This window comes from Ambystoma mexicanum, chromosome 12, assembly GCF_040938575.1.
Source record: "Ambystoma mexicanum isolate Mex_15411 chromosome 12, UKY_AmexF1_1, whole genome shotgun sequence".
Lineage (NCBI taxonomy): Eukaryota > Metazoa > Chordata > Amphibia > Caudata > Ambystomatidae > Ambystoma > Ambystoma mexicanum.
Window position 1 is genome coordinate 1,178,510,860 of NC_090936.1, and position 20,061 is coordinate 1,178,530,920.

A 20,061-nucleotide genomic window follows, 5' to 3' on the forward strand; every position below is an offset into this window, starting at 1 on the left:
GCCTGGTGCCTAGGGTGCCAGGACTGTACACAGATAGCCACTAGCCGGGGCTGCTGGGCTTTTTCTAAGCATCTGGATGACTGCTCCCGGGACTGATGGGCCTGGTCCGGATGCCCGGGGGTAGGCCTCATGTCAGTTCCATGGCCTAAGCATGCTAAATACAACACAAACAAAAGAGATTCCAGCAACTGTGAAATAGCACAGTGGCACTGGCTTGATAGCGGCATGGCTAGGGTTCGAATCCCCAGTCTGTGGCAAAAAAAACAAAAAAGTGTATTCCGTTGCTGGTAGAGAGGGAGCCCCAGCAAGGCCCGGCTCGACCAGAGCTTTGGGAGACTGCCATGGCTCGGCCCAAGCTAGCCCTGCCCCACTTAAAGCCCTGTGTGCATCTTATCTATCCCTCGCCCTCATCCCAACTATCAATCCGACTTTGCTTCTCCCTACAACTATTGAATATTCTATCATACTCTTCCTTGGCCTCTCTGACAGGCAAAGCGCTTTGACGCCATTAACTATGGCAGGAGGTGCTATACAAATGCAACACAAGATATGTTTTTGTTTACAACAAAGTGATTAGTGTCTGCATTTTTCTACCTGTTTCCACTTTAGGTTCTTCAGGAGATGGAATAGGGGGTGCCTCAATAGGAGCACTCGTTTCAGCAGCACCTATATGAAAGAAAAGAGAAACATGTTAGAAATTCTTATACATTTTCCCTAACTCCTTGCATCTGGTATTTTACTGTACACACAATCCATGTATTATAATTACCAGGTTACTCACCGTAGTGACCACCTTACTCCTAGTCCATAGTCCCCTTTCCTCCATACTTATGGGACATCTCTCCGTCCTGTGGGACGGGACCGGAGCACTTTGTAAAAAGCATCAAAATATTTCCAAAAATGTGTCCTTCCTCTCGTTCTTGCGCGGGGCCCGGCACGCGGTCGTAACCCCGCCTACCTTGGCTCCGCCCCGCGCATCGCCCATCAGTTCTTTTCTATCGCCGGGTCAAAGACCCATTAGCAATAACAGAGGAACCATATTCGAGGTGACGGCGGGCGGATGGAGGAAAGGGGACTAAGGACTAAGAGTAAGGTGGTCACTACGTTGAGTAACCTGGTAATACTCCTACGTCCCGTCCCCTTTCCTCCATACTTATGGGAGATTCCCAAGCATTCCTTACAGGAACTATGGGTGGATGGAAATACCCCTTACTGACACAGGTTCTTCAGTACAGCCTGAACAACTGAGCATCAGCTCTTGAGCTCATGTCGAGACAATAATCCTTACAGAAAGCAGATGGGGAGGCCCAAGTAGCTAGCAATGGACTCCCAGGGAACATATTTCTGAAAAGCAACCGCGGCTGCCTTACCCCGCACCAGGTGTGCATGAATACCCTTAGGAGGTTTCAGCCCTTGGACGGTGAAAGACTCTGTGATGCAGGCGGCGATCCGCCTAGAAATAGTTGCCTTAGAAGCCTGCCTGCCCTGAGGGTTACCGAAGGTCTCAAAAAGTTGAGAAAAACTCCTAAGCTTGGAAGTCCTGTCCAGGTAGAACTTAAGAGCTCTTCGGACATCAAGACAGTGTAGAACCCTCTCAGCCTCAGAGGCAGGGTTCGGAAAAAAGACCGGTAGGGAGATCGACTTATTCAGATGGAATTCGGTCACTACCTTCGGTAGAAAGGCCGGATTTGTCCGAAGGACTACCATGTCCTTGTGAAAGGCCAAGAAAGGATGCTCCACCGACAATGCCTGGAGCTCACTCACTCTCCTTGCTGACGTAACGGCGACCAAAAAGTACACTTTCCAAGACAAGTACTTGAGGTCCACCGTAGCCATTGGTTCAAAGGGTTTATGGCACAACGCCGTCAGGGCTACATTTAGGTCCCACGGCGGGTGCGGACTACGAACCGGAGGGTAGAGGCGTGTCAACCCTGCAAAATGCCTCTTAACCACTGGGTTACTCAGAGAATAAGAGCACTGGTCTGTAGAAAGATAAGCAGAAACCGCTGAAAGGTTAGTTCTGCATGACAGAACATGAACCCCTGACTCTGCTAGGGAGGACACGAAGGCCAGCACCGTGTCAATCGTGGCCACCCTTGGATCCAACTTCTTCTCCAAACACCAATGACAGAACCTGAGCTATTTACTCTTGTACTGAGATCTGGTCGAGGGTTTCCTGGCTCCCTGTATAATGCCTGGATAATGCGCATGTTATCCATAGACAAATTCAGATGCTCTAAAGACTTGAACTCAGGCACCAATGCCGCCAAGCTGAGCGATTGTGGGGAGGGGTGCCACATCTGCTGTTCCCCTTGGTGAAGAAGATTGGGAGTTACTGGTAACCTGATCGGCGGATACACCGACAGGTGTTGAAGTTCTGAGAACCAAAACCTGGCCGGCCACCACGGAGCTATGAGCAGAAGAACTAGAGGCAGAGGCGGGAAGGCGTAAGCTCTCATGTTGTGCCATGGAATCTCGAGAGCATCCCCCAGAGAGGAGGCTCCCAGCCCCCCTCTGGAGGCACACTGAGGAAGATTCTTGTTTACCGCCGTAGCGAAGAGCTCCACCTCCGGTGTGCCCCAACGCGAGAAAATCCATGAGAGGACCTCTGCCTTCAACTCCCACTCGTAGCTGACCACTGTCCGCCGGCTGAGGGCATCCGCTGTGACATTCAGCTGGCCCGGGATGTGTACTGCAAGCAGCCAGACACCATGAAGCACGGCCCACTCCCATATCTGGATAGACAGGTCCACGAGGGGGGGAGGCTTCGTTCCCCCTTGTTTGTTAATGTAATACATTGACACCACATTGTCCGTGCGTATGCGGACCACCTTGTTGGCAATGAGCGGTCTGAACGCCTTGAGCGCCAGAAAGATCGCCAGAAGCTCCAAAAGATTTATGTACAGGAGCTTGTACTGAGGCGAACAGAGGTCCAAGACCTGAAGAAGATCTAACGTCGCACCCCACCCCAGAAGGGAGGAGTCAGTCGTGATCATCACCATGGGGGCTGGGTCCTTAAACCCCATGCCCACCAGTCCAGGTACACTCTCATGGAATCCGAAATCATTATCCGCTTGGAATCCGGGTCCACAGCATGATGCCAGGAACTCCGAAGAGCCATCTGGGTCCGTCTCATCTTGAGACGAGCAAGAGGAAGAGCCAGCACGCACGAGGCCATGAGGCCCAGAAGCCTCTGGAAACACCAGGCCGACATGCTCTCCAACTGCACAAACATCTGACACGTGGCTAACAGATCCGCCATTCTGTCCCCGGTCAGGTACACTCTGCAGTCGATCGTGTTCCAGCAAAAACCCAGGAAAATCAGGTCCTGCGAGACCATCATGGAAGATTTCCGCCAGTTCACCGACAGCCCAAGATGGAACAGGAGCTGAAGGAGAGACTGGAGATTGCCCGCTGCTGCTAGCGGACAAGGGCTGCGTAAGAGCCAGTCGTCCAAATACGGATACACATGGATACCATGGAGACGAAGATAGGCCGCAATCACCAACATCATCTTCGTAAAGACACGCGGCGCTGAGCTGAGGCCAAAAGGAAGCACTCGAAACTGGAAGTGCTCCTCTCCCAAAAAGCACGAGTCCGAGGCCCACGAAGCGTGGAAAAACAGAACTGAGCAACGGACGCTGCGCGAGTCTATTTATACGCATGATGATGTGGGTGCCGATACAGAGGCTGTCGAGGAACACCAACTCGAGGGACATTGACGCGCAGCGCCCTCTACTGAAAACATTTTCCGAGGCCATTAAGCTGGAAGTAATATATCAAGATAAGGAATTCCTCGGAGGACACAATCCCTTCGAAACAGAGATATCTCCTGTGTGGGTTCCAAATCAGGATATGCATGTACACGTCCTGAAGGTCCACAACGCTGAGCCAGTCGCCCAGGAGGAGCGTATCTGGCTGGGCGTAATCATCTTGAATTTCTCTTGGGGTAGGAAAAGATTGAACTGGGAAAGGTCTAGGATGGTGCGCAGGCCAGCCTGGTTGGGTTTGGGCACCGTAAACAGCCGGGAGTAGAAGCCCTACCCTCGCTCCCCGAGGGGAACGGGTTCCACAGCTCTGAGGTCCAGAAGTTTCTGAACCTCGGCTTTGAGGGAGGGCGAGCCCGACAGCTGAAAAGGAGGGTTGCGGGGTGGGGTAAGGGGTAAAGGTAAGCGGAAGCCCGCTCGAGCGACTGACAAGACCCATCTGTCTTCTGTGATGGTCTGCCACGCCTCTCAATGAGACGCAATACGTCCTCCCACCGGGGTCTCGTGTGAGCGCGGAAAACCCTCATTTAGCAGGCTTATCGGTGGCGGTGCCACCTGAACCTGAGGAGGAGGCTGAAGAGCGGGAGAAAAACTGCGTCCATTGTTGCCTACGGCGGTTATTCCACGCAGGGGTATCCACTCTGCGAGATTTATGGTCGAGGAAGCCCCTAAAGCCAGAGGGGGGTCGACTTTGAGACAACGGTCTATGGGATTTGAAAGGAGCTTTGACCAGAACAGACAATGATTTAGCTGTCTGAGTGCCATCCTTGGTCTTGGTGAGCTCTACATCTGTAGTAGGATGAAAAAGCTCCTTACCATCGAATGGAAGGTCCAACACCTTGTCTTGCACTTCCTTAGAAAATGTAGTGGCATGCAGCCACGCCTGCTGTGAGGTATCAACCCCCAGCATCAGACCCTGAGCCGAGGTGTCTACGTGATGAGCCGCAGCCTCCAGGAGATCTTGAGCCAAGACCCTGGCGTCGGAAAGGCCTCCTTTGAAATCTTCCAACTTCTCGATCGGGATGTGCTCCTCAAACTCTGACAGACCTTTCCACATCCGCATGTTAGCTCCCGCCAATATCAACTCAGCATTTGCCTGCCTGAGCTGCAAAGCTGAGTTGGCAAAGATTTTCCTCCCTAGGGAGTCAAGGAGCTTGTCCTCCTTACCCAATACCTGAGTAGCCGTCGTGGAACAGGATGCTGCAGGTCTGGATTGCAACATAGCCGCAGCCACCACTGTGGAGGAGGGAGGCGGACAAGACAACAGGGCCACCTCTTCTGTGGAATGTAGCCTGTTCCTCGCGTCAATCTTCTTATTGACAAAAAGTCCCGAGTGTGGCTTTTCCCAGACTCTTCGGACCTCGGCCAGAACGTCCTTCTGCAGGAACAGGCCAGTACGCTCCAAGGGAGACAGGGTGAACGCCCCAGAAAGCACGCCCTCCTGCGGAGCGGGTGCCTCGGGCACCGGAAGATCTAAGAAACTCATCATGTCCAGTACCCGGTCATGAAAGGCTCTGATAGAGTGGGGAAGGTCCTCGTTGTCCTGATCACCTTGAGGATCATCTGACAGGTCAGCATCCTGCTGAGCCGTGTCAGGCACTGCCTTGTCCACTGGAGACAATGGAGACAAAGGCGGAAGAGCCGGGGGAGGCACCACGGGCAAGGGAGACGCCGGCGGAACCACCGGATGGGATCCGGAGGCGCAGGTGGACATATCTCCTTGAAAAGTCCTTTGAAATATTCCCTCATGGGGTCAGTGCGCATAAGTGCCTCAAATTTACCGAAAAAGGCGTCCTCCGGAGACTGTTTCGGAACCTGAGGAGGCTTCTCATGAGGTGGACAAATCCAGGGACGTAATGGCAAAGGGTGCCACACAGGCCCCTCCACCGACGTATCCACATAAATCAAAGGTGCCGCCCTCGCGGGCAACAAAACATTGTGCGGAAGAGGCACCCGGGCGTTCCAATCATAAACCGGCCGGTAAGGAGGCACACAAGGTACTTTAGGTTCACCCAAGGGACCAAGCCCTACACTACCAGAAGCCGATGGCGTAGTTGTAGGGGTAGCACCTACAATGGGCGCTGCGGTCGTGGCGGGAACGGGCGCCATTTTGTCCTCATCTGAAGGGAACTGCGGCATGTGAGGAAGTGAGGCAGGGGTCCCCGTCGATGGATCAGGGGTCTTAATCTTAGCCTTAACATAAGAAACCTCGGCAGAGCCGGTGCTATGAGGCCTGGAATGTTTTTGTGACATACCAACCGCCAACTGAGCCTTCGAAAGAAGGACCTCGGCACTGCCGGTAAAAGAAGAACTTTGCTTCTTTGTCCCCTCAACAGATCTGGTGTCACCACAAGAGCGGGAACGGTGAGCAATGGCTTTCACCGACAAGGCCTTGTCCGGCCTCTCAGAACTGTTGGTAGCTTTAGCCTCTGAACGAGGGACCTCGGACCCAGGCCCGGTAACAGCCTTATCTGCGCGGGCCTTGAACATCCGTTGGGTAACAACAAGCCCAGCCAAAGCCTTGGGGCGCACCCCAGTCTTGTTTTTGAGGGAAGCCGACAGAGAGGCCTCAGAGCGAGCTCCGGTACCCCACGATTCACTAGAACTGGGTCTACAACAGCCCCCACAGGAGGGGCCTCGGAGCGTACTCCGGTATTCACAGGCCCCTTACGCAGACCTTCGGAGAAAACTTTGGTAGAATTATTAGGCCCAATGGGCACCTCAGGGCGAACCCCGGTGACAGAGCGATCAACGCCCCTCCCGGACCGAGAGGAACCCGGGAAGGTATCCCCCGGCCGGGGTGCTCTGAAAGTAAAGAACTTACCGGGCGTTTCTTCTTCTCGTCGATGAACGCCTGAAAATGCGAAGGAGGAGTTTGTTGGAACACCTTCTCCCACCGCTCCAACCGACGTTGAAGTGCCCGGACCGAAAGGGAGTCACAGTAAAAACAAGAATCCCAACGGTGTTCCGGACCCAAACACTCTAAACAAAGAGGATGGGGATCCGCCCTTGCGAAGCGACGGTGACACAATGAACAATCTGGAAAGTCTAACTTGAAAGACATAGACAAACTAGTAAACGAACGCTAGCGAGAGCCAGAGAGGCAAAAAGGGAAGAAAATCTTCTGAGGATGCAAGTGCGTCTGGCCCCGATCGAGCAGAGAAAAGGACTGATGGGCGATGCGCGGGGCAGAGCCAAGGTGGGCGGGGTTACGGCCGCGTGCCGGGCCCCGCGCAGGAAAGAGAGGAAGGACACATTTTTGGAAAAATGTTTATGCTTTTTACAAAGTGCTCCTGTCCCATCCCACAGGACGGAGAGATGTCCCATAAGTATGGAGGAAAGGGGACGGGACATAGGAGTATGCTATTTTATGAACAAACCTATCAAGACACAGACAAAGAAATTAATTTAAATATTACACTATCGTATATTAAATTAATTAGATATATACTATTATTAAATAGATATATACTTTGCTATGTGTCGTATTCTAAACACAAACACTTTTTAACATTTTGTGACTGAAAATATGATCTCAAATGGAATATGAGGCAGCCTATCAGTCATTATCTACTGATTTAAGCCTGTGTTCCATGCTGCTTCCCCCAGATTTCATTTGATGGGGCTCAAACCCGTACATACGCACCATTATCTGCCCTCAGCCCTGACCCTCTGCATTAACTTAACTTCACCTCTCCCGCAACGCTGTCCCTAGGGTCTCCCCTTGTATCTCTGGACTCCTGTGTGCGCTGGCTCCCCAGACATTGGGCCATGGAAATGTAAGAAGGGCTCCACCTGTGTTAGACCAGAAAAGTAATCCCATAGCCGAAAGATACATATAATATGTTGGCCAGAAGCGAATCGCATCATGTGACAAACATCACAACCCGAGAAACATGAATGTAACCAAAGGGAGTCCATTTTGTGAAATGCCTGCCATTTTCTTTTTTTCTTTGTTAACGCGTGCAAATATATTCTATGCTTTAGATCCGCACACGGTGCAAGGGCACGGCTTGAACTCTGAAATGCTAACGCAGACAGGAATGTTGAACTGTGCAGAAATACATTGTTTTTCCCTTTCACTAAGTCCTTGAAGTCGAACAGAAGCCACGTCTAATCAGTAATCCAGGTGCCAGTTTGTCTTGCAAGCACTGTTAAGCATGAATTATATTCTCCTAGCAGTGCTCCTTCACGGAGGATGGTATTTTCTGCTTCAGAACTATGTGACCCTTAGCTCATGAGCTGTAACAAACATATAACATAGTATGGAATGTTTCTCTGCTAAGAACAAGATATCCTTACTGAGCCAGAGCTCCATGTTCCTCATAACAGAAAGCTGTCTTTGCTGCCTTTGCTAGAATAACTATGTTTAGACTGAATGAAGACTTGTCATAACGTGTCATAATTGTCAATCACTGAACCCTAGCCTGTACGACATGTATGAGGGCGGGTCGAATTGCTTTATAAAGGATGATGTATGATGTATATATATTGCTGCTTGAGCGCTGTTCGCACTCTCTCGCATCTCACGGGGTCTGGGAACACACGTCGTGAGGCGTTGAGACCCAGTCGGACGACTGAGAAACTCTGAATAAAACCAGACTTGTTTGGAAAACGAACCTCACGACTGACGTGTCATTTGGAGTATATGGTTATTGTGCCTTAGTTTCCACATGCGGTCTTTATGGTCTAGCAAATATGGCGCCTGAATAGGGACCCTCCCATTAATGCTCCATCGCATACGTTGAAGTTGAAGGAAGGCAAAAGGAAAAAACGAGCCGAGGACTAAGCCGTCGGACTGGGATCTGAAGGTGTTCGGGTCGCCCCTGTTGATGTGATGAGACTCCTCCACAGATCTGTACACAGCCGATCCCTGATCGACGAGCAGCACCCAGAGAGCATCAAGGCGAGGGTCCTGAAAAAACTAGGCAAATTGAGCCAGACACGCAATCGCGACGATTCTTGTTTGCGTCTGTATACGGACGAATTGCATCCTGAGTGACGAATTGGTTGATCAGGTGAGTCGTGCCCCGATTCTTAAACGTCCTGATATTGATCAAGTGTTGCACTTGCAAGTACAAATGCAATTGTCTTCCTGTTTAGTGAGTTTTTTTCACTGCGGTAGACAATCTTTGAAAACTGGCCAGGTCGCGCCACCCGAAGGATTGCCGGCACATGAGATGTACATAAAGTTTGGAATAGGGGCAATAGTGTTCAATGCAGTTTGGCATAGGCAGACCAGACATGTATCAGACCTTCAGTAGCCTAATAATGGGAGCTTTGAATTAGCACGTATAGAACACTTAGAATCAGTATTGCTAAGAAAAAAGGCCAGACCTGCAGCGTTCGACGTTGTAAGAGACTGGAGGAAAGAAGCTAATCTCCATTTGAAAAGTAGGGAGAAAGACGCACGTAGACATAAAATGAATGCAGAGAAAGCGCTAGAGCATGATCAGCATCAGCAGACAGAAGCCATTAGGAACAAGGATAGGGCCTTCCAATTAGATATACAGAAAATATATCCTTCACAAGATTTGCATACATCAGATGAACTAATAAACAAAATATTAAATTAGCAAAGAAGTGAACATCAAAGTACTGACCCAGATGCACCTCCTCCTTATGTACCTCCTATTCTCGTGATTCCATACGCACCTGCAGTAAGCATTTCCTCTCCCACTGTGCCTGTGACATCATTTCCTCCACCGCCTTCAGAGCATGAGTTATCCGCTTTAGCAGGCAGTTCTACAGCAATGGGGCCTGAACAAGGAAGTATAAGACAAACTCGTAGTATGATTAGCAAGAGAAGGAAAGAAGAACTGAAAGAGTAGGCCGAAACGTATATTGATGATGACAATGAAGCGGCTGTGCAAAGTTCCATATCTGATCATAGCGGCCTTGGTGAACAACAGGTATTGTTAGAATGTATGGGGAATTATCTTGTTAAAATATGGAGTGATCTGACTGATACAGTGGAACTGCAAGAGTTGCGAGATTTGGTAGTTCTTTCAAATTAGCGAGATAATGCGGTGAAAGTACAAGAACACGTAGGGCGAATATTTGTGTTTAAGCGAGAACTTGATCGATTGCTAAAAGAAATAATGTACAAAGATGAACCGCATATGTCATACGTTCAGAAACGGTTTTTACCGCCGTCGAAACCTGTTACTGAAGAGATGCGAATTTGTATGCAAGATGCGCTTACATGGATTACAGATGCTGTCATTTCCCCGATTGAAGTGCATGATACATTTAGTCAGTATACACCAGAAATGCAGAGAAAGGTGTTACAAGTTATGGTGGAGTATTTACAGGATGAATGTATGAAAAATAAGATGTGTTGGCCCGCTGATTTAATGACGATTTATAAAAGAGAATTTTTACCTGAAACTGGAACAACTGCTTTTTATCTTGATCTAGACAAACAAATGTAGAATCCCCTAGTTTGCAATTACCCATGAGGGAGGTGCCTCCCACGTTTGTTCCGAAAGTAGAGGTTGCTGCCGATGGAGCGATTCCAGTGCAAATGATAGAAGCTCATTATATCGCACAGTTTGTACATGTCCCTTTTTCTAGGCAAGAAGTAAATACTATAAAGCAGACAGTCCCTGACATTAGGAAAAATCCGGCAGGATTCGATAAGGAAATTGAATCTGTTTTAAATTCATGTGTTTTTACACTGAGTGACATTGATTTATTGTTTCCTGTGATTCTTCCTGTAGATATATGGAAGCAGGTTAGAAATATAAATGATGCGCCGATGTTAGGCGATGCATGGGAGAATTTGATTACAATTGACAGTGAGAGAAAGGCTGGAGAAAAGCCACCGCAATCGCGAATAGTAGAGAAATAGTAGAGAAATTAAAAACTTTAGTACCTGAAAAAAGAAAAGTTTGGGATAAATTGACTGCTTGCTTACAAGGCAAATTGGAAGGAGCGACTGATTATTTTAATCGGTTTGAAGATTTGCAGATTTTAGTGGTCAAGATCTAAGTACCGCACCTGGGAAGAGATTGTTTGTTGATAAGTTTGTGCGAGGGTTGTTACCGAAAATTCAGACTTTAATACTGACATCTGAAAGTGCATGGCAAGCGAAATCACAAAGTGAAGTATTACAGATGGCCCAATATTATGAGAACAGAGTAAATTCAGAAAAGGATAAGGAAATAAGGGATAAAGGAGATTTGAAAACAAGAGTGTTGTTACAGCAGGTAGCGAACAATCATAGAGGTGGTGGGAATGCACCGTATAGAGTCCAATTTGCATTAACGTCCAACATGCAAGGGGGTCCAATAGGTATTAATCAATGTGCCTATTGTAGACAAGAAGGCCATTGGCGAGCACAGTGCCCGCATATACAGAATAGAAATGGGACTATTCCGAGAAAACAGAAAAGAGGTCGTCCAGGAATACTAGGGCAGAATAGAAATCAAACAAAGCAACAATTTCAGGATTATCAGGGTAATCAGAATCAACAACGAAACAACACGAATGGTGGAAATATTTTTGATAATCAGTCCAATGCACATTACTCTGGCGATTTTACATCTGACGATGTTCTAATAGGACAGCCCAAAACAGGGGTTGGAAACAGTACCTATTCCCGTTGACCAGAAAGGGCCCTACGTATAAATGAAGGTTGGGAATAGGGAGCACATTTTTTTTGTGGACACTGGTGCACAAAAATGTTCGATTGTCCATCAGCAAGTTCCAGAAATACCACTGTCAGTGCATAGAAATGTCTCAGTAGGGTTCTCAGGTACGCCAGTAATTAGTCCAGTTTCACAACCAGTATCTATCACACTAGGCCCATTTACAGAGTCTTGCCCATTTCTTTTGACGAAAAATTGCGGTGAAAATTTGTTGGGATTAAATTTGTTGAAAAAATTGAATGCAGTCATTTATTGTCCTCCTGATGGGGTATATTTGACATTCTCGCCACAAAAGACTTGTGTATCACCATTTGTATCCATGCCATTACCGACTGAATTGAGTAAAGTACCGGCTTGTATATGGGCGGTGAGTGAGAATGATGTTGGTTGTTTGAAAGTAGAACCAGTAAAAATAGTTTTGAAAGAAGGAATTACATTACCACGTATTCCGCAATACAAAATTTCGGCTGAGGGAGAATGAACGTTGAAGTGCATTGTATCAGATTTGATAGCTAGAAATGTAATTGAAGAAACTTCTGGTAGTATTTGCAACAGTCTGCTTCTTTCGGTTTACAAGAAAGGAGGTAATGATATACCTTATTGTTTTGTAATTGATTTACGTGGAGTGAATAAAGTGGTTAATCCGCAATTTCCATTATTCCCGGATGTGACGACAATTTTGACTATGATTTCAGCCTCTGCATCATATTTTAGTGTAATTGATTTGAAAAACGCATTTTTTGTATTTCAGTGCATCCAGATAGTAGATATTTGTATGCTTTTACACTAGGAGGACATTCATTTACATTCACACGTATTCCACAAGGCTACACTGAAAGTCCAAGTATTTATAGTAGAGCATTGAAAGAACAACTAGACATGCCTGAATTATCGCTAGGGTGTATGTTGTTACAATATATTGATGACCCGCTTATAGCAGCAGACTCAGAAGACATTTGTAAAGAAAGCATTGTTGCATTGTTGACACATTTAGCGGAACATGGTCACAAGGCATCGCAAAAAAAATTCCAGTTTTGTCGTAAGGAGGTGGCCTATTTGGGCTAGAGGGAAGAAGATTGACACCGGAAAGAATAAAAAGCATCTCTGATATGCCTATTTCAAACACGCAGAAAGATCTCAGGGCTTTAATTGGCATGGCTTCATATTGTAGGCAGTGGATTGCTAACTTTTCAATGATTGTGAAACCCATAGTGGCATTGACAAGGAAGGATCTTACCTTACCTTTGTCATGGAACATGGAATGTCCAGAAGCATTTGACCTGCTCAAATCTGCATTATGTTCAGCTCCAGTTTTGGGCACGCCAAATTACGACAAGAGTTTTAAGTTATTTGTGCATGCAAATAATGGATGTGCTTTGGCTGTTTTGACTCAGGAGCACAGGGGGAGAAATAGATCAAGCGGTTACTTCTCTTCCACCTTGGATCCTGTTGCATGTGCTTTGCCGCGTTGCTTGCGAGCTGTAGCTGCAGCCGCTGCGTCAGTAAAACAAACAGAGGGAATGGGGTTAGGTCACACTTTAACCGTAATGGTATCTCATTCAGTAGACGTTCTTTTAAATAGAACGCAGACGCAACATTTCACATCAGCCAGACTAACAAGGTATGAAATTGTCCTATTTGGACCACATATTCAAATTAAGAGATGTTGCGCTTTAAATCCGGCCGAGTTAATGCCTCCTGTGAAAGAGGGTGTGAAAAACAATTCTTACATGATTGCTTAATGGTTACTGAACAAGAGACAAAAGGAATAATTGATTTAACCGATATTCCACAGAAAGACCCAGATGGAGAACTGTTTTGTGACGGTTCTTGTTTTAAATTACCGGATGGCACATCAACTGATGCTTATGCCATCACGACACTGAAAACTATTATAGAGAGCAAACGAATCCCTTATAACTCAGCACAAGCTGCGGAAATATAGCGTTAACCACAGCATGTGAAATTTCTGCAAACCGCAGTGTAAAGTCAGTATGCCTTTGGGGTGGTACACACTTTTGGTCGATTATGGGCTGAAAGGGGTTTCCTGACGTCACATGGAACCAAAATCCAACATTGCACTTTGATAGTGAGACTGTTGTCAGCACGTGCGCTTCCCAAGCGATTAGCAATAATGAAATGTGAAGCACATAAAAAAATAACGTGTAATGTAGGAAAGGGAAACGCATTTGCAGACAGAATTGCGAAACAAACTGCCACTGATTTGTACACAAAAATGTATGTCGAAACAATAGAAGGAGTGTCTTGCATAATAGAGAATGGAATTTAAACAGTTAAAGAGATACAAGCAGAAGCTACTCTAGATGAAATAAAAAAATGGTCTGAGGGTCCAGCAGAATTAGATTCTGAGGGTTGTTGGGTGGATAAAAAAAATAACCGATGGATGTTGCCAAATGCCTAAGTAATGGCAATGGTTACTATGGCTCACAGTCCAACACACATATGTGCGAAAATAAATGACTCAGCACCTGGAGTCTGTATGGCAAAATATGAACATCAGGAAAATGTCAGGACCACTGTGAGGGGGCACAGGTTGTGCCAAAGGCAGGGTCCCACCAGAACCCTGAGGGCCTTAAAACGACTGCAAAAGGGCTCCTGGAGCCAGTCCTGGTGCCTTTGGCACCAGGCTCATATGTAGGAAGGAAGGGCTGTTCAAACTAGGTCCCATTTATGTACATGGGCCTTTAAATCCAACATGGAAGCACCCACACAGTCTAGTTCTAAGAACCAAGCCATGCAGTCTAGTGTTTTGGGTGTGGCAGGCCTGGAACTACCTTCCCTGGTACTACTTTACCTGGGCTATATAAACCACACCTTGACTGCAGAACATGCTTTGTGTTATTCTGCAACCAGCAGCATGACGCTCACCATGTCCAGCTCCTGGTCTTCAGCATCTTCCTGTAATCCTGCAAGAGCAAGAACAAGATTATTCTGTTTTACCTGAGAAAACACCATCCAGCACTCAGCATCTCAACTGGGCTGCAATCTGTGGAAACCGAGAGAAGAAGAAACATCACTCACTTGTGAGTACTAGCTTAAGGACTTCCGGCGAACCGCTACCACAGCTGCTGTTCGAGCATTGCGACCTGCAATAACGAGAAATGGAAAAACAATATTAGAACGCGCGCTTCCAAAACATCGAATTTCATCAGTCTTACCTGAATTCCATCGCGCTACGCCACGCTTCCATCCGGAGCACCACAGCAACATCTGCATAGGAAAAGAGACATATTCAGGTTCGCTTTCAATATTAAACAACCGCACAGCGCTGTACTTACCTTAACGGATTCCGGGGACCTGTTTTTCATCGCGCTCTCATCACTCGCAGCACCACAGCAGCCTCTGAGGAGAAGAAGAAAACAAAGGTTAGCTTTAAAAGACAATAAAAGTGCTGCGCTTTGCGCTTTCTATTACCTAGAAACATGCCACTCCATCCGGTACGCCAGCATCAAGATCTTTGCACCTGAAAAGGAGATAAAGACATTAACGAATTCCCACCATAAACAGAACAAAGACTTACAATTAACAGACCTACCTGCCTACCAGCAGATTCGGGGTGACAGCAGGCCTGGGTCCAAGGAAGGTGTACTGCACCAGTGAAGCAACTCGGGCAGCTCGCCAACAAACGTCAAGCGCCCCTGCACAAGAAATGCAGGACGGATAGCTCACCCTACAAATAACTAATATTCATTAGTCAGCACTGGGCAACTATGCATCCAGGGTTCCAGATCTCAGAGCCTTCCAGACGCCCCCGGGGATATCAGGTGTGCGTAACAGAAAACTGCTGAAAGATTGGTTCAGAATTGCATGACTTGTTCGCAACATAACACTGGGAAGGGTACAGTGACACCAGTAGGAAGTTTTGGTCCATCGTCTATGCCATTTGAAGTCATCCATTTTGATTTCATAGAAATGGAGAGCTGCCAAAACTATAAATAGGTCCTCGTAGTGGTCTGTGCATTTACCAAATGGGTGGAGGCCTATCCCCTGAAAGATTGTACAGCTATGTCCACAGCCAAATCTATGCTAAATGAGTTTTTTCCCTGATTTCGGGCTACCCCGTGTCATATGGTCAGATAATGGACCGCATTTTATTGCGGCTGTGATATTGCAAATTTGCGCAGGTCTCCAAATTGATAAGTGATTCCATTCGGCCAGACACCCGATGAGTGCTGTTTTGGTAGAACGCCAAAACGGTATCTTGAAAAATAAATTGAGCAAGATATGCGCAGGGAGCAATTTGAAATAGCCCGATGCATTGCCACTAGCTTCACTGTGCATGCGAACAGCTGTGCAGGCAAGGAATGGCCTCTCCCCATATGAAATTGTAATGGGGAGACCAGCCAATGTCTGGAATGTGCCACGTCCAAAACGATTAAGGGATCCATTGCTTATTGATTACTGTAAACAGTTGACTCAAAACTTGTGTTTGATTCATCAGCAGGTGCAGGGGGCTCTTCCTGTCAGATATACAAGCCCAGGACATTGTCTGCAGCCGGGCGATTGGATTCTGGTAAAGAATATTGAAAGAAAATCTTCACTTGCACCGCGCTGGACAGGACCTTTCCAGGTGCTACTGGCTACGCAGACGGCAGTCCTAGTGAATGGCCGAAAGCATTGGATCCACGCAAAACACACGAAAAGAGACACACGAAAAGGGTTCCGTTTCCTTTGCCTGATGAGAAAGTGATTGATGATCCTGATGTCGACAACTGTACCTGATCACAAAGATATCACCGCCGAATCCCTGTCAGAAGTCCTTTCTGAGTCTGAGAAAGGGCCTGGGGAGATTGCAACGAGAATCGAAAGACCAGTGTTGCCTCAACATTGTTCGAATTCTGCCTCATCATCACTTATTGTATGTTATGTTATGTTATTTTGCATTTATATAGTGCCTTATATACCATTGGTATGGTCTGAAGGTGCTGGTAGGTTGAACGCCCTTGGGAACCGAAGTTCATATCAGTAGAGAGAGTAGAGATAGTCAAAAGGTGCGTGTGAGCACCGGGTATGTGTACAGCTCGTGCGGCATCGGTGTGATAGCTGTTTTCTAGCGGTGGGTATGGTGGTTGAGAGGTCAGGAGTATGTGTTCGTTCTGGCCGGATTTATCCAGATCGAATGTGGCTGCGTTAGGCCTGAGGAGAACGCCTCGCTGGGGGGTGTGTAACCAGCAGTGATTACTTAGAATGATGTGGAGTAAGCGGCGAATGTTGATATGAGAACAGTTATACCGAATGGTGTCATAGTATCTCTGTGTTCTAGTTGAGTGGTGATGTAAGGAGAGAGTAAGCGTGTTTGTGAGATATGATGGGTTACATGCCCTTTCGGAGACTTCTAATTCATAGAGAGGCTATTGGGCATGCTTCTAAAATTCACAGAGAGTACATTTCTGAATTCAACTTTCACAGAGAGGCTAATGGGCACATTTCTGAGTTCAGCTTTTCACAGAGAGGCTATAGGGCACACTTCTAATCTCGGCTTTCACAGAGAGGCTTTTGGGCACACTTCTAAGTGCAACTTTCCACAGAGAAGCTATTGGGCACACTTCTAAATGCAGCTTTCCAATTGTACTTCTGAATTCAACTTTCCACAGAGATGCTATTGGGCATACATTTAATTCAGTTTCACAGGGAGGCTATTGGGTGGACATCAGAATTCAAATTTCACAGGGAGGCCATTGGCCACACTTCTAAATTCAACTTTCCACAGGGAGGCTATTGGGCATACATTTAATTCTGTTTCATCGGGAGGCTATTGGGTATACTTCTAAATGCATCTTCTAATTGTACTTCTGAATTCAACTTTCACAGGGAGGCTATTGGGCACATTTCTGGGTGCAACTTCTAAATGTACCTCTAAATTCAACTTTCATGCTCTTCAAAAATTCACCATCTAACTGCACTTCTGAATTCAACTTTCCACAGAGAGGCTATTGGGCATACATTTAGATTCATCTTTCACAGAGAAGCTATTGGGTGTACTTCTAAATGCAACTTTCTAATTGTACTTCTGAATTCAACTTTCACAGGGAGGTTATTGGGCACATTTCTAAAATCAACTTTCCACAGAGAGGCTATTGGGCATACATTTAATTCAGTTTCACAAGGAGGCTAATGGATATACTTCTGAAATGCATCTTCTAAATGTATTTCTCAATTCAACTTTCACAGAGTGGCTATTGGGCGTCCTTCTAAATTCGGCATTCGCAGAGAGGCTATTGGGAGCGCTTCTAAGTGCAACTTCTAAATGTACTTCTAAATTCAACTTTCACACTCTTCTGAATTCAACTTCTAACTGCACTTCTGAATCCAACTTTCCACAGAGAGGCTATTGGGCATACATTTAGATTTAACTTTCACAGAGAAGCTATCGGGTGTACTTCTAAATTCCACTTTCTAATTGTACTTCTGAATTCAACTTTCACAGGGTGGCTATTGGGCACATTTCTAAAATCAACTTTCCACAGAGAGGTTATTGGGTACACTTCTGAATTCACTTCTAAGTGCACTCCAAATCAACTTTCACAGAGAGGTACACTTCAAATGCAGCTTTTCACAGAGAGGCTGTTAACAGTCACCTTTCTGTCTAGATGCGACGCAAGCTAGGGTTCAGAGTCCCGAGTGAGGTGCATGCTAACAGTCACAGTTCCATTTCGATGCGACGCGAGCTACAGTTCATATTTAAGTGCTAGTGTGGCACAAGCTAACAGTCACATTTCTATCTAGTTGCGACACAGGCTAGGTTCGGAATTCTATGTGCGGTGTATGCTAAGAATCATATTTGCTAACAATCACATTCTGTCTAGATTTGGCGCAGACTCAACTTGAGAAATTCCATTTAAGTGTGGCATATGCTAACAATCACATTTCTGTCTAGATTTGGCGCAGACTAAACTCAATTCCATCTAAATGTGGCATCTGCTAACAATCACATTTCTGTCTAGATTTGGCGCAGACTAAACTCAATTCCATCTAAGTGTGGCATATGCTAACAATCACATTTCTGTCTAGATTTGGCGCAGACTAAACTTGAGAAATTCCATCTAAGTGTGGCATATGCTAACAATCGCATTTCTGTCTAGATTTGGCGCAAACTAAACTCAATTCCATCTAAGTGTGGCATATGCTAACAATCACATTTCTGTCTAGATTTGGCGCAGACTAAACTCAAGAAATTCCATCTAAGTGTGGCATATGCTAACAATCACATTTCTGTCTAGATTTGGCGCAGACTAAACTCAATTCCATCTAAGTGTGGCATATGCTAACAATCACATTTCTGTCTAGATTTGGCGCAGACTAAACTCAATTCCATCTAAGTGTGGCATATGCTAACAATCACATTTCTGTCTAGATTTGGCGCAGACTCAACTTGAGAAATTCCATCTAAGTGTGGCATATGCTAACAATCACATTTATGTCTAGATTTGGCGCAGACTAAACTTGAGAAATTCCATCTAAGTGTGGCATATGCTAACAATCACATTTCTGTCTAGATTTGGCGCAGACTAATCTTTGTGGTTCTCTCGGGTTATGGTACTGCTTAACATTATACTGCAGGCCATTGAAAGGTAAGTTAGAGTGGCGGGAGCTTTTTGGAGTAGAGTAATTGCTCTACTCCCCACCTATGCCAGCATTTACAGTTTTGTCGGTGTCTGGTTGCTTCATTGGCTTCCCCTGCTGACACCTGCAGACACTCTCGGGAGCCGCCATTGTGGGAGCCGCCCTTGGCCTTGGGGCCCTTAGCCACAGGGGCTGCCGGGCAGAGGGCTGCCCTGGGAGGGTTCAGGATATTGGCCCGTTGACCAATCAGGGGGCGATGGGAGGGTTGGGAGGCGGGATTGGGCTCGGGAAGGAGGGGGAAGGAGGAAGGGGACTAGAGCGCAGAGTGCGCAGGGTTCAGGCACACCAGGCACCAGGAAGAGGGGGCGGCCAATCAGGGAGGGTGTGGGCAGGCAGACAAGGTGGGGAGGCGGGCGGGAGAAAACAAAGGGAAAAAGTTACCGGCGAGCAGCGAGCCGGGCCCAGGGGGCCACCGGAGGCACACTACGGGTCAGGATGGGGGCCCCGGAGGGTCTTAGCCGTGTTGGAGAAGCTGCAGCACCCACTCACTCCAGGATGGAAATGGAGAGCGCGGTGCGCAGGATTCCGGCACACCAGGCACCAGGAAGAGGGGGCGGCCAATCAGGGAGGGTGTGGGCGGGCAGACAAGGAGGGGAGGCAGGCGGGAGAAAACAAAGGGAAAAAGTTACCGGCGAGCAGCGAACCGGGCCCAGGGGGCCACCGGAGGCACACTACTGGTCAGGATGGGGGCCCAGGAGGGTCTTAGCCGTGTTGGAGAAGCTGCAGCACCCGCTCACTCCAGGATGGAAATGGAGAGCGCGGTGCGCAGGATTCCGGCACACCAGGCACCAGGAAGAGGTGGCGGCCAATCAGGGAGGGTGTGGGCAGGCAGACAAGGAGGAGAGGCGGGCGGGAGAAAACAAAGGGAAAAAGTTACCGGCGAGCAGCGAGCCGGGCCCAGGGGGCCACTGGAGGTACACTACGGGTCAGGATGGGGGCCCAGGAGGGTCTTAGCCGTGTTGGAGAAGCTGCAGCACCCGCTCACTCCAGGATGGAAA

The 20,061-nt window shown here is 47.3% G+C and overlaps 1 protein-coding gene across 1 annotated transcript in view; it reads right to left on the reverse strand.

The window, feature by feature from the left end:
- The window catches only part of CCDC38 (coiled-coil domain containing 38), a 1,810,821-nt gene that overhangs the window by 1,565,819 nt on the left and 224,941 nt on the right, over positions 1-20,061 (reverse strand). The window contains exon 2 of the mRNA XM_069629826.1: positions 595-666. Coding sequence (XP_069485927.1) covers positions 595-666 — 72 coding nt within the window. The remainder of the gene's footprint in view (positions 1-594; positions 667-20,061) is intronic.